Here is a 24,874-nt window from a genome sequence, read left to right as displayed (position 1 = left end):
TTGTGATCATTATACTAACATGTAAACTGTTAATATTAGGGGAAGCTGAGTGAAGGATATAGGTTAGCTCTGTACTACTTTTACAACTATTCTGTAAGTCTAAAGTAATTTAAAAAGTTTTAAAAATCCAGCCTTAATTTCAGTTTAAAAAGCAAGATAGATAAAACCCCCGTTTCTTCAACAGACCACATGTAACAAAGTCCTTCTGCATTTAAGTAACTAAATGTTACTAATATTATTATTCATATAGTTAACATTAAGTGCCAGGCACTATTCTAATAACTTTATGAGTATTAACTCATTTCATCATCAGAATCCCTCTATGATGTAACTATTATAACCTCCATTTGATGAGTGAGAAAACTGAGAATACCCACAGTCACTTAATTAGTGACAAAAGTTGAGATTTCAGCTCCAGAATTCAGGAATTCAACCTCAATCCTACTCTGCTTCTCAATAACAAAAGTAGTACTAGCAGTAGTAGTTGTAGCAGCAGCAGCAGCAACAGCAAAAATGATGATGATGATGATGACGATAAACCAGTAAAATATATGAAAGATACACCTTGCATGAGATCTCTAGACCTATATCAAATTTCACTCTAGAGCAGGGTATTATAATAGGTAAATGCCAGTGTTATTTTGTAATTGTTATGGGGAGAAATGCTCATTTGAGGTTCTAATGGTTGAGAGTAAAAAGTTACCTTCTGTTTTTCTCTATAATCTTCTCCTTCAAACTTGTATAAACTTTGTTCGATGTCCATTCTAAAATTTCTTAGAGAAGACTCTCCCATTTTTTGCAGGCGCTCATTCATCTCTGCAGTCTAAAGATGAATACATTGAAATGAGAAAATAATCACTGAATTACTTGTAAAAGTCTGTGGAATCTCTACCTTTTTAATAGTCAGGTTTTGACATGAAATATCCAGTCTGCTAATTTACAAGGTACGAATGCAATGCTAACATCAAACTTGAAGTGTAAATTTTACTTGCCCAAGTATTTCAAATATTTAAATGGTGCTTCCTAAGTACTCTCACTTAGGCTTTCTTTAAAATCTTTTATCAGTGAAGTTGTAGCCACATCATAATCGCTCTTGCATAATTTAAATGGGACAAATAGCTAAAGCTAAGCGAAAGACAAAGATGGACTAAAATAACACATTTTGCATACCAATATGAAACATATTAACACAAGATTATTCAAAATGCAGGTTATTACCTGAACTACAAAATTCTTCTGAAAAGCAAATTCAACCAGTTTACAAAATATGTAACAAACATAGTAAAATACACCATGGAGATGAAATCAGCAAAATCCACACTGTGATTAAGTCAAAAGGCAAACAACCTAGTCTTTTCACCAAATAAATTACAAAGAATACAATATATGGCAGGAGAAGGGGCCTATAGATTTTAAAAGATAGGAATGAAATCTCAACCAATGGCAATTTGTATTCTGATTTGCATTCTGATTTAAAAACAAAAAGAAAACTTTTTAAGTATAAATATTTATGAAACAATTGTAAATTTGAATACTAACTGGATATTTGGTGTTATTAAAGAATTATTCGGGTTGGCCAGGTGCGGTGGCTCAAGACTGTAATCCCAGCACTTTGGGAGGCCGAGACGGGCGAATCACCAGGTCAGGAGATCGAGACCATCCTGGCTGACACGGTGAAACCCCGTCTCTACTAAAAAATACAAAAAAACTAGCCGGGCGAGGTGGTGGGTGCCTGTAGTCCCAGCTACTCGGGAGGCTGAGGCAGGAGGATGGCGTAAACCCGGGAGGCGGAGCTTGCAGTGAGCCGAGATCCAGCCACTGCACTCCAGCCTGGGCGACAGAGTGAGACGCTGTCTCAAACAAACAAACAAAAAAGAAGTATTGGGGTTTTTCAGGTGAGACAATGTTATAATGACTATCTTTAAAGAGTCCTTCTATTTTAGAAATACACAGTGAACTATTTACAGCTGAAGTATGTCTGAGATTTGCTTCAAAATAATCCAAGGAGGGGAAAAGATAATGGGGCATATAAGCAGAACGGGACTGGTTGATGGTTGTTAGAAACAGGTGATAAGTACTTCGGGGCTCATTATACTTCTCTGTCTAATTATGTTTAAAATTATCCATAATGTGTGGAGAGGGGAAAGTGAATTAAACACAAAATTACAATATTCTGAAACAACTTATTATGCTTTAACAAATAGTGATTTAGTATTTCATGAAATGTTTTATAAAAGATTTTCAATTAACCAATGTATCAGTAGATGATTTCTAGTCCACGGCAAAATATATATATATAAAATAAAAATATAGTCCTGGTCAGGCATGATGGCTCATGCCTATAATCTCAGTGCTTTGAGAGGCAGATGGGAGGCTCACTTGGGGCCAGAGGTTCAAGATCAGCCTGGGCAACAAAGCAAGACCCTGTCTCTAAAAAAGAAAATTAACAGGATGTGCATGTTGGTACATGCCTGTGGTCCCAGCTACTCTGGAGGCTGAGGTGGAGGATCACGTGAGCCCAGGAGGTAGAGGCTACAATGAGTTATGATTGCACCACTGCACTCCAGCCTGGGTGACAGAGCAAAACCCTGTCTCTAATAAAAAAAAAAATGTATTCCTTATACATGTGATTAAACACAAAATTTACTTGGCTTTTAGGTATAGTATTTTCAATAAAGCATTAGATATAAGGTCACTCAATTTTAAACCCTGCTTCTTAGTCTTTCTCACCAAAAAAAAAAGTTTTTAAGCCTTAATCTACCCCTGGAAATAGATCTACAAGTTGTTGGAGACAATATGAGTTATCTGAAACATGTAGATAATGTAGACAAACATGTACAATGAAAATATAAGCATGCTGAAGTATGCTGATATTAAAACAATCCAGCATGAAAATAAAATGCTATTTTAACTAACCTTCTTTTCCCCTCTTTCCAGAATTGTTGTGATGTCTTCATCTGTCAACTCACTCTCTTTAGAAGCAAAAACATGGGTGGCTCCATGCCGTATCATTTGTAACATTTCCTCTTTCGCCAGCTTGTTAGACTGTTGGTCAATGAGTCTTCCTAATGATAAAAATTGAAATTGTACATATTCAATCAATTATATTCCAAAGAAGGCATAATCATTCTAATCAGACATTACCACGTTTAGCCATCCATAAAGCTTTAAAAGAACAAAAAGGCCGGGCGCGGTGGCTCAAGCCTATAATCCCAGCACTTTGGGAGGCCGAGACGGGCGGATCACGAGGTCAGGAGATCGAGACCATCCTGGCTGACACGGTGAAACCCCGTCTCTACTAAAAAAAAATACAAAAAAAAACTAGCCGGGCAAGGTGGCGGGCGCCTGTAGTCCCAGCTACTCAGGAGGCTGAGGCAGGAGAATGGCGTGAACCCGGGAGGCAGAGCTTGCAGTGAGCCGAGATCTGGCCACTGCACTCCAGCCTGGGCGGCAGAGCGAGACTCCGTCTCAAAAAAAAAAAAAAAAAAAAAAATTAGTGAGCATTAAGGTTATTTGTTTAATGAACAACCCTACAAGTTTTTCTTCTAACATACTTTCTATTTCTATATGAATTCCCTTCTGTAAAACTCAGTTAAAACCCAGAAGGACAGAAACTTTTTTTCATGTTCAAACTTTGTTTTCAGATCAAACTTCTCTATATGAAAAGGTACCCTCTAATGTGTTTTCAAAAAATTAAAAGTAGCCATTTTATCTGCTAAATAATCTCAGGTACTTCAACAAGCATGCTACTGACATTCAAGAATAAGCTAGTAATGTTCAACTACTCCATATATTAAATGCTAGGGTTTCAATTCAGAAGATTTCAATTAGCATTTTTTGTTTGTTTGTTTGTTTTGAGACAGAGTCTTGCTCTGTCACCCAAGGTGGAGTGCAGTGGCGCGATCTCAGCTCACTGCAACCTCCACCTCCCAGGTTCAAGCAATTCTCCTGCCTCAGTCTCCTGAGTAGCTGGGACTACTGGCACACGCCACCACACCTGGCTAATTTTTTGTATTTTTAGTAGAGACAGGGTTTCACCATGTTGGCCAGGCTGGTCTCAAACTCCTGATCTCAGGTGATCTGCCAGCCTCGGCCTCCCAAAGTGCTGGAATTACAGGCATGACCCACCTTACCCGGCCTCAATTAGCATTTTTAAATTTTTTCCTTTTATTTTTAGGTGATACATAACAATTGTACAGACTCATGGGATACACAGTGATGTTTCAATTTTTCCTCTAAGTTTTCAAATTTTGATCAACTTTTATTAAAAGTAATCTCCTTTGAAGAAAACTACATGTGTTTTACAAAAAACACCTAATTAAGTTTCTATGTATAAATACCTTGTTGTATAACAATTGAATCAAGTCTCAGCTTTATCTCAGCTCTCTCTACAATCCTCTCTTCAACAGTGTTGTCAGTGATGAGACGGAATACACGTACTGGCTTCTTCTGACCAATACGATGTGCTCGATCCTAGTAGAAAGAGTCCTAATATAAGATATTGGATATTCTGGATAAAATTTAGAGTATAGCCATCATATGCTGTAAAATTCTAAAAATAAAATTAGTTCTTTATCTCCTGATCTGACACTTTGGAAAAGAGCATGATGAATATTGAGAATATCTAAAGACCACTGGGAACAAAGAACTCTGCAAATATTATATTGTACCATTAATGGGAAACTTCCAGGACAAAGGGCAAAGCACCTGTAAGATGAGTAAAAGAGGGAGCCAAAAGTTTCTGGATTGAGTTACTAAGTAACTTTAAGCCACTAAATATAAACATCCTCCAAACTAGTAAGGAATTTTATTAAGTAGTTAGTAAGGGTTGCTATGGTGGCAAAAGTCTGCTTTATCTCATCATCAGGCACTTCTTTCTGCTTACTGAGGGATATGCAGTAGAGCTATAAAAATTAATGGGATATTAATATCCTTACTATTCAGTAGTCTAGAATTGGTTCTATGGTTTATAGTTGGTACAGGTGACAAGTGGCAAACTTCTAGTGATATAAAACCATCTAGGGAGAGTATTTTTAAAACACAGAAGCTACTAGAGCAAACAGGTAAAGGGAGGAGGGTAGTAGAGAAAAAAAAATTTAAGTTCAAAACAGGCCTTGTACTACATATAAAAACACTAGAGCCTAGTAACAAAGTTTCAACACAGCACATTTTTAAAACAGAATGCAATACCCTACACATATTCACATTAAACCTGAACCAACAAATCCTGAAAGATTGGACGTACACTAAGACTTCTACAGAAATGAAGTGCTATCACTATTAAATTTTCCAGTTCAGTAACACTGTAACTTACTGGGGCTTACTCCTAGTTAGTCATATCAAACAGGTAGTTCAATACCATTGTAATGTAATAATTACGCCAAAGCATATTGATTTTGGAATGTCCCAGTGGTCAATCCCTTTCAATTCTCTATTATAAAAGGAAAGCCTTCTAAGTTATACCTCACTGGCATATGACTTTTCATTGCCCCCAAAAAGACAATTATCCCATAGCTATATATTCAAAATCCTAAGAAGTTATTTTGTATCTTTTTACTTCTAAATTATATTTCTTTATATGAAAATGTGAGTCAAATTGAGAGAAGCTGTAGCTCTAGTTCAATAAATGACACCAAAATATCAAAGGGGTTACCTGTAGTGTCATGATGAAAGGTCAGAAAAATTGCTCCCTAAAAAAAATTTTAAGTGTAGAATAGCTTTTGCATGGTATCATTATTAAGTAGCAAGTGTTTTTCTGGAATATATTCCTTTCTTGCCTTTTTGCCTTCTCTCCCAAAATTTTTTTTATGAAAGTTAAAATCCTACCTCTCCTAATTTCACTACTAAGGATTTTAATATATTTAGTTGTTAAGCAGAATAATAACAAGAGATTGTTTTTTAATCCTTTTCATTAAAACAAATGTATGTGCCCTCTTCAATCTGTAGGAATGGGAAAAAACTGATATTTCTATTTCATGATAAAAACCAAAATCAACAAAAAAATGCTATAGTTGGATCTGGGGTGTGTTTGTTGTTTGCTTTCATTTCTTTTGTCTTTGCTATTAGCATAGCAACTGTGTTTTCCAGGATAATCGACTGTAACTTCTACAAAATCTCTCAAAAATTGTTACCTTTTTATCATAAATGACCTTTATGTGTATAAATAGCAATAGTATTCAGAGCTATGATAAATTTCTGACACCATTAAAGATTACTAACCATAGCTTGTAGATCAACCTGTGGGTTCCAGTCTGAATCATATAGTATAACCACATCAGCACTTGCCAGGTTAATTCCGAGACCTCCAGCCCTGGTACTTAGCATAAAGATGAATTTGCTACTATTAGGCGCATTAAAAGCCTCTATTGCTTCCTTTATTTTTAATTGATAGAGGGATAGAAGAAAAAGAGAAAAATAAAATTAGACTATCAGGGTCCTTAAGAAACAAATAAAATCATTTAAAATACATATGGAAAATCTTCACACACTTTATAATATTCCTTATAAATATACTTTATAATATTCTTCCATCTTCAAAAAATTTAAGCGTCTATACTTATACTGTACTGTGTGAATTTCTGTAGAAAGTATATTATATAAATGAAGTTCCTAATCTTTAAAAGCTTACATCAATAGAGACAAATTCAGAACAATTACATAGACAAATGTAACTAAGCAAGTAATAATTCATTTACATTATTTAAAAACAATAATAATGAAAACATTTTAATTGAGAGCTGAAATATATCTGGGGAATGAAGTATCAGAAAGCTCAACTTCATTTCCATTAGCTTATGAATGATTAGTTTAGAAGATCAACCAACAGAGAAAATGGTTTACAAATGGGAATGAGGGCAATGGATAAAGGGGAAAGTAAGAAGATTTCTATCAGTATGGTAACAAGGAACAAGCAGGTAAGTAATGAAGAAAATCAGGACGACAATCCAGGGGTATTTAGTAAAGAATCTTAAAATTAATATGAATATTCTTATTATATAAAGATCTCATACAAATTAATTAGAAAAACAGTCCAGTAGAAAAATGAGCAGAAAAAAAGAACAGACAATTCACAGAACAAATACAAATGGTTAGAAAACACAACAATAATGTTCATTCTCGCTAGTAATCAAATAAATGCAAACTAAAGCAACATAATAACATTTTTGAAGATTAAAAAAATGATAATACTCAATGTTGACGAGGGGGCGGTGAGACGGGCACTCTCATACATTGCTGCTGGGAGTATAAATTGGTACAACCTTTGTGGAAAGCAATTTGGCAATATGCATCAAGAGCCTTAAAAATGTTCATACCCTTTGACCCAGAAATTCCACTTCTAGGAATTTATCCTAAGGAAATAATCAGAGATGTGCACAAAGATTTATGTATAAGGACTTTCACTATAACATTATTTATAATAGTGAAAATTTTGAAACAACCTAAATGATCAACAATAGGGGGATGAATTATTTACAGTACATCCATAGGGTGAAATATTACCCTAAAATTACTTTTACAATTATTTTTATGGACATTAAAAAGTACAATATAATATCAAGAAAAAAGTATCAGGATACTGTACTTTACATATAGTATATGAAGTATATACCAATTACTTATACATATTACATATACCTAAAAAGATTGGCCAGAAATACTTGTATTTAATTTCAAAACTTCCTTCAGCAGTCATATATTACTTGCACAATCACAAAGTATGGGCAATCTTTTTAAAATAAATAGATGGCATGGTCAAAGTTTTAGGCAGAGAAGGTGACTTCCACCATCACAGTCAGCAGAGCAGGTAAAGGGGGCAGTATAGAAAGCAGCGTGGTGTAGTGAGAGGCACCTTGGTGTAGAGGAAATAGCAAAAACTTGGGCATGAATCACAACTTCACCACTGATTACATCTGTGATTCTGGGCAAGTATTTAATCTCTCTGAGACACAGTTTCAAATGGAGAAAATTATACCAATACTTTACCGGGCTGCTGGGAGAATTCAATTGGAACTTTAAGTTGCCTAGCTTATAGTAGTTGCTTGACAAATGTTAGTTCCTTTCCCTACAAAAGTGAGGAGGCCAATTAAGCAGAGGTTACAGGAACTGAGTCAGACGATGACCACTGGCTTTGTTAGCTGAATTTAGCTGCAGTAATGGAGAAAGGGAAAATCTGAGAGCTGTTGAGAAAGAATTACTTATTCACAGCTGGCACACAATCAAAGTAAGGAATCAAACGTGGTCTTCTTCTTATTGGGAAAATAGATGAAATGATGGTGTGGACAACATAATGGGAAAGCAGGGCATTTCCAAGAAAAAAGGAACAGCTCTGACTTTGCTATATTTAAAGTCAATACATGAAATTCAGAGTCTCTGAGGGGATAACATTGTTTGGAATTTTAAAAAACCAGAACAATTTGGACATAAATAGGTAAACAGTAGAGAGCTCAGTCAGAAATGCAAATTGGCTATTTGAGGTCAGAAAGCACGTACTGCTCTGCCATGATATTCTCTTTGTCCTAGGAACAAGGATCATCCTGAATGGTACCATAGGGCCTATATTTAGTATGGATTTGGGGAAACCAATCCTCAGCAATAAGTCAGCAAAAGCTCAGTAACGCTTCAAGTTGCCATCTCAGAGAGAGTGAAAAAACTATAGGACAGGGAATAGTGTAAGCCTTGAAATGTCCTCAAATGTATAAATGTTATTGCAACTGTTTCCCCATAGAGGTAGCAGTAAAACCTTTAATATGAAAAGGGTCTGTGTGCTTGCTGTGAACACTACGGTATGCTAGAACCAGATTCAATAAGGAGGCACACAAGGAACGGAGTGCCCGTTGCAACTACGGAAGGAGAGGGATGCTGGCTAAGAGAGAGTCAGTGTAGCCTGAGATGGGGCCCTAAAGGTGTAAGGGAGAAAGCCCTGTGTGCAATTTCATGACATGCAGTACGTACTGCAATATGTCATTTAAAACTGTGCTCATACCTATTATATCCACTTATCCTCACAACAACATCGTCAGAGAAAGAAGCCTAGGTATTATTATCCTTATAATAGAATTAAATGTACTGAGGCTCAGAGAATTAAATGGCTTGCACACGCTGCGAAGTGGTGAAGTTGGTGCTAAAATTCAGGTTTTCTGAAACCAAGTTCAGTGCATTTTCCACTATACCATAAAATCATGATCTTTACCCAAAGCATGAGTACAGCAGGTCCTCGAGTAACATCGTTTCATTATAAAACTGATGACAAAAAAAAAAAAAAAAAAAAACAACAATCAATTCCTGGCCAGGGCCACTGTCCATATGGGTTTTGCATGTGCTCCCCATGTCTGTATGAGTTTTCTCTGTGCACTCCCACAGCCCAAAGCTGTGCACAAAAAGCAAATTGGCATGTCTACACGGTCCCAGTGTGAGTGGTGTGTGTGTGAGCATGCCCTGTGATGGAATGGCATTCTGTCCAGGGCTAGTTCCTCCCTGGGGTCCTGAGCTGCCAGAAGAAGCTCCAACCACTATAATGCTGAACTGGAATAAGCAGGTAAATAATTATCTTGTTTTTATTCATCTTTCTTAAATGTATGTATGGCTCACATTTATTTCCATGTTTAATATTGTAAGTGTTTTGGTCTTTATTTAGAAGTTTGATGATCTTTGTGACCAGAAATATGCCATAGGAATTGGGGTCTTGTCCTGTCACACAGTTTGAAGTGCAGTGGCACAATCACATCTCACTGTGGCCTCAAACTCCGGGGCTCAAGCCATTCTCCTGCCGTGGCCTCCCGAGTAGCAGGGACTACAGGTGCATGCCACCATGCCTGGCTGATGCTTTTTTAAATTTCATTTCATTTTATTTTTGTAGAGACCGGGTCTCGCTATGTTGCTCAGGCTAGTCTTTACTGGGCTCAAGCAATCCTCCTGCCTCAGCCTCCCAATCCCAAACGTTGGTATCACAGGCATGAGTCAACACACCTGGCCAGAACTTAAATCTTGTTCGTATCAATTAGCCTAAGATAGAATTGATTTCATCATACATTGTTTTGCTTGACATCGCAGTTTCTAAGAACCTATTTTTTTTTTTTTTCAGACAGAGTCTCATTATTTCGCCCAGGCTGGAGTGGTGCAATGGCATGATCTGGCTCACTGCAACCTCTACCTCCTGGGGTTCAAGTGATTCTCCTGCCTCAGCCTCCTGAGTAGCTGGGATTACAGGGGCGTGCCACCATGTTTGGCTAATTTTTTTTTGCAACGACATTAAGTGAGGACTTACTGTATGGACTTAAAACAGAAGCCAAAGACAGAGCTCTGAAGGATCACAGAAAACAGAAGATAAATTAGCAAAGCCTTCCAAGAACAAGTGCTTTAAAGGGTATTAAACGCATTAGACCCATGACATTTGTGAGGAATAATCTAAAGACCTGCAAGAATTTCCATGTTTGAGAAAAATACTGCATACTAGATAAGTTTAATCACTAAGTGACTCATTCCTGCACGCCAATCTTTTAGTGTCCCAAGGTCTAAATTCATGATAAATACCTATACCTATGTTGTCACATTTAGTTTTTACAAGAGCTCCATAAGAACCAAGATCATTCCCTTTACGAATTACTATGCTTCATGAGTCTTTAGGGTTGCTTATAAACTGGCAAAATCTCAACTATTAAACTCCACAAATGGCAAAGGTCTGCTATAGCTGGCAAATCAGGAAAAGAAAATAACATAAAATTGGAGGTCAGAGAGTAAGGTGAGAAACTGTTAGTAATTTAAAAGGTCAGAGATAGGCATGGTTAGAGAAGATAAGGATGGGATGGTGTAGTGCCCTTTAGATAAGTGATGATGTCTTTGAAGACCTTGAAAAAGATGATTTGTAAAGAGTCAGTGGAATGGAAGCCACATTGAAGACTGAAGAGAGAAAGAGATGGTAATGAGAAATTCAATGCACCCACCTAAAGAAAAGGCAAAAGTTCAAAACTACCTAATGTTGATACACATTGCTTAATTGAACTCTGATTTCTGAAGTCTTATTTTATTTTCTCTTCCTCACCTCTCTTTCTTCATGCGGGGTTTGTCCATCCAGTCGACAATACTCATAACCACGCCACATGCAATAATCTTCCAAAATATCCAGCAAGCGAGTCATCTGGCTGAAAATGAGAACCCTTGAACCTAAAACATTTTGCCAAGAAAAAGTGAGTTGTACAACTTGTGTAAAACTAACTTAAAAGCTACGAAATAAACATATGCAACATAAATGTAGAGCACATGAACACTCCACTAAACACACACACACACATACACACACGTGCACACACACACGCACACAACTGCAAGAGATGCTATATATAGAATTATGCATTTGTTGAGTTAGGCATTTTTTAAGGTCTTCAAAAATACTCCACACATATTGCATATTGCAATGACTTAAAAGACTGCCTTTACTTTCTCTTAAGGATGAATGATGGGTCCACAGGCTCTCTCACTGGACTACAGCAATAGCCTCCCAACTAGTCTCCTGTTCCTAGTCTCTCATTCTCAATAGACCTCCATACTGCTTTCAAGGTTCTCTTCCTAATATGTAAGAGCGACATACTCTGATTGTCACTCTTCACAGCCAATCTTCTCTGACGTTCCCTCTGCCTTCAAAATAAAAGTCCTAACTCCTTAACACATGGTTTAAAATACCTTTCATAATTTGGTTGCATCCATCTTTCCAGATTCAACAACTGCCACTCTACCCCAAGTACCATATGCTCTCTCTGTTCCCTTATTTCACACCTCTGTTTCATTGCCCTGGAAAACCCTTCCTCTCCTTTTCCCTATGGTTCACTCGTACACATTCTCCAGTGCTCTCCTCAAAGGTTATCTCTGTGAAGACTTTCCCAACTCCCAGTTTCTCAACATATCGGAGCACTTATCACAATGAATTGCAACTACTCCTCCTCACTACACTGTGAGCTTATCCAAGGCAAAGATTGTTGTCTTATTCATCTTTGTACACCCAGCCCGTAGGACAATTCCTGGCAAATGGTAAGTACTCAACAATGTCTGCTGAATAACTGAGTGAATGAATATGGAAAAAATTTATTTATATACAAGTCATTAATATAAATTTATTCCATGCTAATTTAAAAATTTATTACTCACCCTGTTCTTTGAGTTTGGCTAATAGTTTATCCAGAACTACCATTTTACCACTGTTGCTGACAATATGCTCATCAGTGGTATAAGGTGGACCAGGTTCAGCACCATCAAACAGATATGGATGATTACAACACTTTCGAAGCTGCATCAGAATGTTTAAGAGTCGCATCTTGTCCATCTTGCCAGAAGAGTTTAAAACATCAATATCTTTCATCAGGATTTTTGTATACCTAAAAATTTAAACTGTAATTACTCATCAATTACTAGAAAGTTAATGTCATAAAGAAATGTTCCTTTGGCCATCAGATTAGATTCCTGTTTAAACAAGATTTGATTTGAGATTAAATCTGATGGGCAAAACCAACAAAGTAATGAATATTTGAACATGTGAACTTATGTGCTGCTTATAAACCTGTTTCCTCCTGCTTTATCCATGACCAGAAATTGCCATCAGTTGATAATTATTTAGAGAATTCTATCTGCTAATTATTAATAACTACAGCATGTGCCTGAATTTGACATCCAACATTTACTTGTTTGAACTAGAAACAATTTCAATTTCTTATACCTGTCTTCACAGGTCATTTTTTTCTGATCCTATAAACATTTTTCATTCTCTTTTCTACAATTCCACCCCTACAAACAGAGACTTATGTGTGTGTGTAGATAGACAGATAGATAGATAGATAGATAGATACCTGATCAGTGATAATATATAATTATAATAATTATCAACTTTTGCTGAGTGCAAGTGCCAAGTACCACGTCAAGGGCTTTATATGAATTATGCCACTAAATCTTCATAACAATTCTATTTACTAGTATCATCCCCATTTTACAGATGGAAATTAAGGCAGCTAAGAGAAGTTAAACAACTTACTCAGGGTCACAGAAGGGACAAAACCAAGCTGTGATCTTATGTCTGAGTCCAAAGAATATACTCTTAATCTCTACCCTATACTGGCTTGTGTAGTAAAGAAATCATATATTTTATACATGATCTAACTGTATTTATATACATAACATTTTGCTCCTATTAGCAGCACTATTATGTTAACACTTCCCATTTATGATTCCTTGTGACTTCCCTTGTCAATTTCCTGCTTTAATTGCATTTATCTAACCATTCCAGATTCTATTTTTGTAATATCCACAATCACCAACATTTTCATCATCACTAGTAATATGGTTATAACCATTTTCACTGAAGGAAAAAGCAAGAATGCTTTTGTTTGAGACAGGGTCTCACTCTGTCGCCTACCCTGGAGTGCAGTGGCACAAACATGGCTCACTGCAGCCTTGACTTCCTGGGCTCCAGTAATCCTCCTGCCTCAGCCTCTCATGTAGCTGGAAACACAGGTGTGTGCCACAATGCTCAGCTAATTTTATTTTTTATTTTTTGTAGAGATGGGGTCTCACTTTGTTGCCCAGTCTAGTCTTGAACTCCTAGGCTCAAACGATCCTCCTGCCTTGGCCTCCCAAAGTGCTGGGATTACAGATGTGAGCCACTGCACCTGGCCAAGGAATGCTTTAAAAGAATGCTTTTTAACTAACAAGTATGCCACTGACATTACCCCCCTTTAATCCTAACATCATCCTCACAAGTATTATTATCCTCATTTTACAGAATGGAAATTTAGGCTATGTAACTTGCCCAACATAACTATCTATTAAGTGGTAATGCATGGAATTCAAACACAGATCTATAGACTCCAAAACCTATACTCTTTTCAAAAGGTTAAATAAAATACTTACAAACTTTCTCTGAGAATATCTGAACTACTTAACTTGCCATTTAAATATAAAATGTAATTTTTGAACTAACGGCATAACTGAACAACTACAAAGCTAATTTTTAGTAAATTCTTGCATACAAATAAGTTTTAATGGAAATGAAATAGCTCACCATTCTCGTTGCATCTTACTCAGCCCCAAGTAAATCTTTATTTCCTTTTTAGGTGGCAGACTCTTCTCTACATCAGTTTTTATACGGCGTAACAAAAATGGTTTTAAAACCTAAAAGGTGATCATTTTTATAAAAGTTTATGAAACATTTAATATGATTACTAATGTATTTCATTAACAACATTAATGTGAAATTTACTTCCCACTGCAAAGTCTGACAAACACTACCAATACCAGTTGCCAACTTTCTTGGTAAAGAACCACCAAGCAAGAGTCCATTAGAAAATCAGAATAGGGGACCTAAAGTAGGCATTCATGACTTCATGGCACAAAATACATGAAAAATTAAGACAAGACTATTGGTTGCTGAATAAGCACTAAAGAACCCTTTAAAAAAAAAAAAAGCTGCTGTAATATAAGATTTTTTTTTTTTTTTTTTTTTTTTTTTTTTTTTTTTTTTGAGACAGAGTCTCATCCTGTCACCCAGGCTGGAGTTGCAACGGCACAATCTCGGCTCATTGCAACCTCCGCCTCCTGGGTTCAAGCAATTCTCCTGCCTCAGTCTCCTGAGTAGCTGGAATTACATGCATGCGCCACCATGCCTGGCTCATTTTTGTATCTTTAGTAGAGACAGGGTTTCACTATGTTAGCCAGGCTGGTCTCAAACTCCTGACCTTGTGATCTACCCGCCTTGGCCTCCCAAAGTACTGGGATTACAGGTGTGAGCCACTGCGCCCAGCCCACAACAAGATTTTTAAACCTGAGAGGAAATCTGAAGTCAGAGTATCGATCAGGGAGTCTTCAAAAATGAAATAAAAATGCAGGTCATTTCAAATACCATCATGTGACACTTAATGATGCGGATATGTTCTAAGAAATGTGTTGTTAAGTGATTTCATCATTGTGCTAAGATCATAGAGTGTTCTTACACAAACCTATATGTCATATGTATTTATTTGTTTTTTCATATAGAAAACCAAGTTCCCAGCACCATTACTCACTATCAATCATTTCCCCTACTTGATCTGCAATGCCAGTATCAAGTGCCATATATCAGGTCTCTATATATGCTCCATTATAATCTGATGGGACCACCATCATCTATGCGGTCCATCGCTGACCATAACGTTGTTATGCCAGTGCATGACTGTAGTTAAATATATAAATGAGGAGAAAATATTCAATGTGAAGGAAAATATAGATGAATAGAGAAAACAAGATAAAAATAATCAGTATATACCTGGAAGACAGATTCTATCACAAGAAAATAGTGCTACAATCTATAGAGTACCTACCTACAATGTGCCAGACACTATACTATGAACTTTACACGTATTATTTAATCCTTACAATAAATTAAATAAATTGAATCCTTACAATAAATAAATAAAATAAATATTGTAATTCCTTACAATAAATCCTTACATGTATTATTTAATCCTTACAAAAATCTGTACTTTTAGTAGAGATGTGGTTTCACCATGTTGGCCAGGATGGTCTCAAGGAAATGTTATCAGTCTATTTTAGTAAGTTCATCAAAGGAACTTTGCTAGCAAGTGGTAGATGTGGAATTCAAACCCAGATCAAGCTAATTCTAAAATCAGCTCAGTCCTGACTAGCTGTTGTGAGCCTAGGAAAGTACTCTAATTTTTCCAAGCCTATTTCCTCATCGGTTCATCCAAAAACAAATATATGCTATGTGTATATGCCAAACTTTTTTTTTTTTTGAGACAGAGTCTCGCTCTGTTGCCCAGGCTGGAATGCAGTGGGGCAATCTCGGCTCACTGCCACCTCTGCCTCCCAGGTTCAAGCAATTCTGCCTCAGCCTCCCAAGTAGCTGGGACTACAGGCGCACACCGCCACGCCTGGCTAAGTTTTCATATTTTAGTAGAGATGAGGTTTCACCATGTTGCCCAACTCCTGAGCTCAGGCAATCTGCCCACCTCGACCTCCCAAAGAGCTAGGATTACAGGTGTGAGCCACCATGCCCAGCCCGCCAAACTTTTTGGGGGTGGGGGCGGGGGGGGGGACAGAGTCTTACTCTGTCACCAGGCTGGAATGCTGTGGCAAGATCTCGGCTCACTGCAACCTCCATCTCCCAGGTTCAAGCCATTCTCCTACCTCAGCCTCCCGAGTAGCTGGGACTATAGGCGCCCACCACCACGTCCAACTAATTTTTTGTATTTTTAGTAGAGATGTGGTTTCACCATGTTGGCCAGGATGGTCTCAATCTCTGGACCTCGTGATCCACCCACCTCGGCCTCCCAAAGTGCTGGGATTACAGGCGTGAGCCACCGTGCCTGGTCAAACATTTTTAAATGGGGATAACGATACCTATTTCCAAGTCTGCTGTGGAAATTTGTGGTAGTACATGTGTAGAACTTAAGTATACAGTAGACAATAAACTGTAGCTATTATTATTAGAGATCTATGGGAGGTAAGGAAAAGGGAAGAGTAAAAGAAGACTTCTGGTTTCTGGTGTGAGCCTCAAAGATTTCTAAAGATATCCTTCAGAGTTTAAACTGCCTGTGAGATACTTAAGCAAAAAGACTCCGAAGGCAAGGGGATATGAAAGTATAGTGCTTAGGAGGAGGATACAGAGAGGTCAGTTCAGGAGGTATCAGTATATAGGTGGTAGGTAAAACCATGGGCGTGGCTCCCCAGGGGGAGTATGTATGAAAGTCAAAGACAAAGCCCTATAAAACACTAAACTTTATAAGAGACAGTCAAGGAAAGAAAGCCCACAAAAGGGACTGCCAGGGGTGTACAAAGGGTGAAAGAAAATCCAAAAGAGAACAGTATCGTAGAAACCAACCAGGAAAGAGTTTTCAGCAGGAAGAGACGGTTAGCAGCTTCAAAGCAATAGCCAAGATACTGACCAAAAAGCATACCCTGAATTCAGCAACTGGAAAGTCATTGAAGACACTGTGAGATAAGTTTCAGTTGTATGGAATGGATAGAAGCCAGTGGTCAATGGATTCAAGAGTAAACAGGAGACTAGGGAGTAGATATGGAGAGGATAAACTACTCTTTCAAGAAGTTTAGCTATCAAGGGAAGAAAATGGAATCACAGCCAGAGGGACGCAGTGTTGAGGGAGCACTGTTTTGCATATGTGTGAGGGTGGATGGGTACGTGTTTGGGTTTGGAGTTAATAAGGGAGATACCTGAGCATGTTTACACTTAGGGTAAAGACCCAATCTGGATGGAGAGGTAGAAAATATAGTCGGTTAAAAAGATAGAAAATATAGTCAATTAAAAAGAGGTAGAAAATATAGTCAACTAAAAAGATAAATCATGGAGGAAAGTCCATAAAGAATAGGAAGAGATGAGATAAAGGATTCACATGGGAGAATTAGCCACTAACCAGAGAAAAGACACCTCTTCCACTCAAACAGAAGGTAACACAGATGCAGGCCTCCTTGGAAGGTAGACATCCTTGAAGGACTTCCTACCTAACGTCTTCTTTTTTCTCTTTGAGAAAGGAATGATGTTACCTGCTGAGGGAGAAGGAGGGCAGAGATACCTGGGATAGAAGTCTTGGGGAGACTGGGGAAGGTCTGAAATAGTTGTTATAGGAAACAGGGAAGAAGACTGTAGAAGGTCATGTTGAAGGATCACCAGTATCACAACATCTCAGCTTATGTTAGAGAACATGGAATCATAGTGGTTCCAACCTGGGCAGTTGTGAAATCTTCTTTACCAGTGTTGGGCAGCCCCAATACAGAGACGTCCACTCTGCTAGTAAGTGGCAGAAGCAAAATTGAAACCCAGAAGACAGAGAGACAGTTACATTACATTATTCCAGGTTACGGTTTTTAGGCAGGTATGGCAGATGGAGAAGGGAGCAAGGGAGCTTAGGAGTACTGGCCAAAGATGGTTTGAGTGATAGAAAATGAGTTAACTGCTGGATAGAGAAAAAAAGTCACAACAGGAATAAGCTGATACATGGGGAGAAAATGCAGAGGTCTGGGGATTAGAGGTCTCTGTGAGGTAACAGGACAAGTACAGAAGGATTAACATGAACGAAAGTACTAGAAAGAGATGAGAAGTTGCGATCAAAGAATAGAAAGTTGGGGCCAGGCACAGTGGTTCACGCCTGTAATCCCAGCACTTTGGGGGGCCAAGATGGGTGGATTATAAAGTCAGGAGTTCGAGACCAGCCTGGCCAAAATGGTGAAAACCTGTCTCTACTAAAAATACAAAAATTAGCCGGGGGTGGTGGCACGTGCCGTTAGTCCCAGCTGCTTGGGAGGCTGAGGCAAGAGAACTGCTTGAACACAGGAGGTGGAAGCTGCAGTGAGCCGAGATCGTGCCACTGCACTCCAGCAGTCTGGGCTATAGAGCGAGACTCTCTCAAAAAAAAAAAAAGGTTGGGCGCAGTGGCTCACACCTGTAATCCCAGCACTTTGGGAGGCCCAGGCGGATGGATTACCTGAGGTCGGGAGTTCGAGACCAGCCTGGCCAGCACGGTGAAACCCCATTTCTACTAAAAATACAAAAATTAGCCAGGTGAGGTGGCACATGCCTGTAATCCCAGCTACTCAGGAGGCTGAGGCAGGAGAATTGCTTGAGCCCGGGAGGCGGAGGTTGCAGTGAGCTGAGATTATGCCACTGCACTCCAGCCTGGCCGACAGAGCGAGACTCTGCCTCTCAAAGGGAAAAAAAGAATATAAAACTGGCAAACAATAAACGTTAAGGAGCCACCTGATGATGAACAGATTAACAGAAAAGAGAATGGGTGGAGGGTAAAACTGCAAGACAGCTTAGGCCTCAAAGGAAGAGCTTTATACATGACAGTGGAGAAGCAGTGGCTTAGAAGTGGCAGTGGGGGAACTAGAAGAATACCAATACCATCCTGAGGAACTGTGGGGTGTGGGATCAGGAACAGCCTCTCTGTTGGAGAGGACCACATTGTTCACAGGGTAGAGCCAAGGCAAAAAAGCTGTTCTAGAGAGAGGCTGAGGACATAGAGGAAAAAAAAACAAAAATACACAAAAGAGGCTGTCAGAAAGGTTGGGAGGGAGAAACAGTGACATTGAGCCAAGAGGCAAACACAAGTTCAAACAGAGTCTATAGCATTTTGTTTGCTGGGTCAATCTGTATACACTATTTAATTACTGAATGTTCTTGTCTGCTATTACTTACTGCATGAAGTCTTTCCACGAGTTTTTGATCACCAAGACAATTTTTAGTGTCAAACCAAGAATCAAAGTCCTGTAGAGGGGCGGAAATTCTCCAATGAGTGCAGTTTTTTTAAATATACCTGATATTCTATAGATTCTTACACAACCAATATGGAAATAATGCATTTAAAAAGTACTTTCAAAAATATTATTGGCTGTGATGGCTACTATTATTTACTTCTGAAAATAGGTAAAATACTGGAGCAGTTAACAAAATTTGAGCCCCATTGTATAAGAATTCCATCAACTTTTTCCTTAAAAGATATTTATTAGGCTTCCCCATACTGTAGTAATATTATGTCCAGTTTAAAAAGTAGAATATAAAATCAAAGACATAATGCTAATAAAAATGTTAATTTTACCAAACAATAAAACAAATAAAAGCAAAATAAAGTGTGCAAACCAACTTATGGTTGAACTTGCTACTTTTTATTATTAATTAATAATCATAATGGGGCCGGGTGCAGTGGCTCACACCTGTAATCCCAGCACTTTGGGAGGCCGAGGCAGGCAGACCACTTGAGGTCAGGAGTTCGAGACCAGCCTGGCCAACATGGCAAAACCCTGTCTCTACTAAAAACACAAAAAATTAGCCAGGTGTGGTGACGGGGACCAGTAATCCCAGCTACTGGGGAGGCTGAGGCAGGAGAATCACTCGAACCCAGGAGGCAGAGGTTGCAGGGAGCTGAGATTGCGCCACGGTACTCCAGCCTGGGCAACAGAGTGAGACTCCCTCTTAAAATAATAATAATAATAACAATAATGGGAAAAATCAAGCACCAAAGTTCTTAAATCTTTCAATTTAGTTTGGTGTCCTAGCATAACTTTGTGTTAATGATAAAATATATATATATAAATCACACATTTACACAATATGCTGTCTTTCACATACTCTGAGCTCTTTAGCACTCACCAAATGTCAATGCCTACAATAATCAAAGATCATTTTATAGCTTCCACCTGCCAAACTAGTATACAGAAATATGTTTCAAACCACTTCAACTTAATGAAAATAAAATGTTGAATGCACTACTATGGACTCAGCCTCATATCATAAGTTTTAGGAGCAATGTGATAGAGGCAAAGTTGAACATGCAGGTTAATCTCAAAGACAAGAAGCATACTATCTCTCAAAAGATCCCCATTTAAAAACTTTTAAAGAACTCTTTCCTAAGAAAACCAAAACATGCAGATAAAAAATTACAAATTAAAAAGTACCATAAATTTCAATCTATAGTGTTTTAAAACACATGTCAATGAACATAAGAAAGTTATACTTAAAATGTATGGCTTAAACTTACATCTGCAGAATTAAAGACATCAGGCAATAAAAAGTTGAGTAAGGCCCACAGTTCATGCAGGTTATTCTGCAAAGGTGTTCCAGTTAGGAGCAAGCGGTTAGTCGACTTGAACTCACGAACAATCTCTGAAAGCTGCAAAAATAATACTCATATGAGGATTATTTTACTTATTAGAATGCTCAACATTCAGTTATACTGTAATTTATCCAACCAATACATTTTTTACTACAATATAACTTGAAAATTGTCTATGGAAAAATACCCCAGTTCAAGCGACAAAGCTGCAGTAAGGCAAAACTGAACATTTCTATACTTAAAAGAATGCAAGCCAGTCACAGTGGCTCACACCTGTAATCCCAGCACTTTGGGAGGTCAAAGCAGGTGGATCACCTCAGGTCAGGAGTTTGAGACCAGCCTCGTCAACATGGTGAAACCCCATCTCTACTAAAAATACAAAAAAAAAAAAATAGCTGGGCATGATGGTGCACGCCTGTAATCCCAGCTACTCAGGAGGCTGAGGCAGGAGAATCGCTTGAACCCAGGAGGCAGAGGTTGCAGTGAGCCGAAATCATGCCACTGCACTCTACCCTGGGCAACGGAGTAAGACTCTGTCTCACAATAAAAAAAAAAAAAAAAAAATGCAGATCATATTTATACCTGAGACCCTCCCCGCAACTTCAATATTTTAGTTTCCCCATTTTGGGCTCACAGAAAACAGTCAGAACTTCTCCATGGAATCCAGGTTAGCCATTTTACACAATAAAATCTCCATCTCCCCACCAACCACATTCATCTACATGCCTAGACATGTTCTAACTTGGCCTGGTCACAATTTTTAAGCCCCAGAATTGAGCTGATTTTCCCAGTAACTTATATTAACTTTCTAAACACAAGACCACAAAAATTAAGACACAAAAAGCACAAAAAAATGGTAATCATGTGAACAAAAATGCATTTTTATAATGCTTTTAAATATAAAATTATTTCTAACATGCATCCTCTTGTCAGATATTAGTTCCAATTTGAAATTAGTATAATCCACCTGGTGGTTTTGCTCCAGTTCTGTCCCTGTTTCTCCCAAATTAGCCCAGTGATCCAAAGAGAGGTTCACCATAATTGAAGCTTTTCCTACTGCTGATGGAATTGAATGGCAAGAAATACTGATATTTTTCAATGTTAACACCACACTCTAATTCACACAAGTCAGATAATTCCAGGAAATTATTTTCTCTCATCCATATAAATACATATAAGGTAGCCCCTCAATAAAAAATAAATCAATACAAATGATATTTGTACACTAAATACTCTCAACAAAATTAAAATACTACAGCATAACACAGACACAGGAGGTAGAGCAAAGGAACACTTAATTTTCTTTACATTAAAAACTGTGCTCAATTTTAATGTGTCTTATATTCAATAATTTAGATTTGCATTCACATTCCATGAATAAAATCATGATGTTCCATTTTGAGACAGAGTCTCGCTCTGTTGCCAGGCTGGAGTGCAGTGGTGCAATCTCCGCTCACTGCAATCTCCGCCTCCCGGGTTCAAGCTATTCTCCTGCCTCAGCCTCCCAAGTAGCTGGGACTACAGGTGCGCACCACCACGCCCTGCCAATTTTTGTATTTTTAGTAGAGATGGGGTTTCACCGTGTTGGCCAGAATCGTCTCGATCTCTTGACCTTGTGATCCGCCCACCTCGGCCTCCCAAAGTGCTGGGATTACAGGCGTGAGCCAGCGCACTCGACTGTTCCATCATTTTTTATTCTGAATACAGAAAAGGGAACAAACAAATCTGGTAATTAAATGAAAACTTTAATAAAGATATTGATAACTTACCTTAGATTTTTCATTCTTTATTCTGTGAGCTTCATCAATGACTAGGTATCGCCAGTGAAACTTTTTGAATACAGATTTTTCTTTAATTACCATCTCATAAGAAGTAACGCAAACATCCCACTCTCCTGGCATCATTTCATCACGAATAAAAGCAGCCTAATGCAAAATAAAATACTTCATATTAGAATATATTTATATTAGAAGATGTTACAAGATGATCACAGAATTAAAGTATCAAGAAAATATTAAGAATTGTAAGAGACCCTGAGGATCATTTAGTTTCATCCATTTTAGAGATGGGAAAACTGAGGCCCAAAGATAGCTGTGTGGTCAATTATCTGGATGATCTGCTAATATATTCATTAGCAGAAGAGAAACAAAGGCTTCCCTTACAGAAATACCGCAGATCCAATGACCTAGAAAAGTCCATATGACCAGGAATCACAAAGTTACTAGGCTTGTCTTTATATCATGGGGCATCCAAAAGAACACAGACAAAGTAACTCTTTCTGAACAACATATTCTTGCCAAGATCCAAGAGTTACCAACATAATACAGTTTGAACAAATAGAAAGAACTCAATGTGCATGAATGATTCCAACCTTTTGAGAACTCTCGTATGTCCCTTCTTCATTTTCTAGCTGGGCTGAGTCATACACTTTTTGTTAAAAGGTCATGGAAGCCCATTAATGTTTTTGTGAAGTTCCAGATGTTGCCATGAGGTTTACAAATGTGATTTCATAAAGGGGACTTGCTCTGTCTAGTACAGGAGGCTATGGAAAACAGTGAGACTATTTAAAACTATTTTTAAGTCTTCACAGGCAGTGGCCAACATGGTAGGTAAGTTGACTGAGAGCATTTTTAACTTGTATGAGCTGAATTCCAGATGTTATCGGTCAAAATAAAACCACAAAAGTTAATGGGAAGCAGCAAAATCTATATTAAGAAGAGGATGACTAGTATTATAAATCTCGCTGGGCACGGTGGCTCATGCCTGTAATGTCAGCACTTTGGGAGGCCGAGGCGGATAGATCACGAGGTCAGGAGTTCAAGAACAGCCTGGCCAACATGGTGAAATCCCGTCTCTACTAAAAATTACAAAAATTAGCTGGGCATGGTGGCTTACACCTGTAATCCCAGCCACTTGGGAGGCTGAGGCAGGAGAACTGCTTGAGCCCAGAAGGCGGGGAGGTTGCAGTGAGTTGAGATGTCACCACTGCACTCAAGCCTTTGTGACAGAATGAGACTCCATCTCAAAAAAAAAAAAAAAAGTTTTATAAATCTGAAGTTACAGTGCATAAACAAAATTAACTGTTCCCTGCCAAGTCTTTATTTCATAATTCACAACTATGCACTAAACACACTGCAGACTCATTCAACAGATATTTACTGAGTGTCTACTATGTATAAGAGAATCACCTGGACTGAAGAGGAGGACAGAATAAAAAAAAAAAAGGCCTTTTCAGAGATCTCAGTTGCACCCTGGGAAGTGATCACATTTATAAATTTAATTAAGACATTAGGGAATAGGAGACAAAATAAAGAGAAGTAGAGTGCCAGACCCCATTCAGTCGTGCTAACACCTTATCCTTATTTGATTTTGTGAAGCTCTCAGTTTGATGGTTTCACCTACAAGTTTCATGGAACAAATGCATATTTTTAATTTAAATTAGCTCTGCTTTGAATTTTTTGTAACTATTGGATAAATTTAGAGCTAAACATCTTGAAAAAACATTAAAGGTGTCACATAATCCAAAAGCTCTCATTTTAGAGGTGAAAAAATTAAGGCCCTTCAAGACAGTCAACCCCACATAATCAGTAGCAAAGCCATAACTGAAATCAAACCCATTTCTATGTCTACTATCTTTGATACCTCTGGCGTGGAAAAGGAAGGGGCCACAAAGCACACTGGTATCAATCAGACAGGATCAAGAGTATCTCTAATAATCTCCCAACTCAATTAAATGCCTATTATAACCTACAGTAAATTTTTATTATTAAAATATTACCTTCATAAAATGTTTACAGAAGACCAGGAAAATACAAAGACCCAACATATCTATCCTATGTTGTACCAAGATTCAAATCTGTCTATATATAATGATCTGGACTTCCTCTATTCATATCCACATCGATCTCTAAGTGCTGAACATGGTACATTTATTATTTATGTAATTAGTAATTATTGGTTTTCAAACTCTTTTGACCATGGGCCACAGCAAAATTACCTTTTGAATTGCAATCCAGCATAAACATATATGTTTGAGTGTGTGTACACAGAAAGAGGCAACTTAAGAGTTTCTCAAAGCAATATTTATCCTTATTATAGTATGAAACACTCTGCAATTTGCTATTCCATTCTCTCTCAATCTTGTAGAAAATTGTTGTCACCAAGTACTAAGCTGAATTCACAACCCACTAATGGGTAGCAACTCACAATTTGAAAAACACTAACTTTGAAGACTGGTTTTCAAGATTAAGAAATTTTTCAAAGCCAGGCACAGT

General features: G+C 37.9%; 1 protein-coding gene across 8 annotated transcripts in view; it reads right to left on the bottom strand.

Moving 5' to 3' along the window:
- LOC105468455 (SNF2 related chromatin remodeling ATPase 1) overlaps positions 1–24,874 on the bottom strand; it is a 76,958-nt gene that overhangs the window by 38,798 nt on the left and 13,286 nt on the right. For 4 of the 8 annotated variants that reach the window (XM_011718620.3, XM_011718621.3, XM_011718622.3 and 1 more), the window contains exons 7-17: positions 22,370–22,525; positions 20,526–20,657; positions 19,187–19,255; positions 14,042–14,151; positions 12,139–12,365; positions 11,039–11,160; positions 7,314–7,349; positions 6,220–6,372; positions 4,341–4,473; positions 2,917–3,065; positions 704–823 (exon numbers count right to left, since the gene is read on the bottom strand). In XM_011718620.3, the coding sequence (XP_011716922.1) occupies positions 704–823; positions 2,917–3,065; positions 4,341–4,473; positions 6,220–6,372; positions 7,314–7,349; positions 11,039–11,160; positions 12,139–12,365; positions 14,042–14,151; positions 19,187–19,255; positions 20,526–20,657; positions 22,370–22,525 (1,407 nt within the window). The remainder of the gene's footprint in view (positions 1–703; positions 824–2,916; positions 3,066–4,340; positions 4,474–6,219; positions 6,373–7,313; positions 7,350–11,038; positions 11,161–12,138; positions 12,366–14,041; positions 14,152–19,186; positions 19,256–20,525; positions 20,658–22,369; positions 22,526–24,874) is intronic. The other 4 variants (XM_011718623.3, XM_071088364.1, XM_071088365.1 and 1 more) reach the window with 1 other exon arrangement.

This window comes from Macaca nemestrina, chromosome X (assembly GCF_043159975.1).
Source record: "Macaca nemestrina isolate mMacNem1 chromosome X, mMacNem.hap1, whole genome shotgun sequence".
Taxonomy (NCBI): Eukaryota; Metazoa; Chordata; class Mammalia; order Primates; family Cercopithecidae; genus Macaca; species Macaca nemestrina.
The sequence above is the reverse complement of the archived record's forward strand: the minus strand, read 5'-3'. Positions and strand labels throughout refer to the sequence as shown.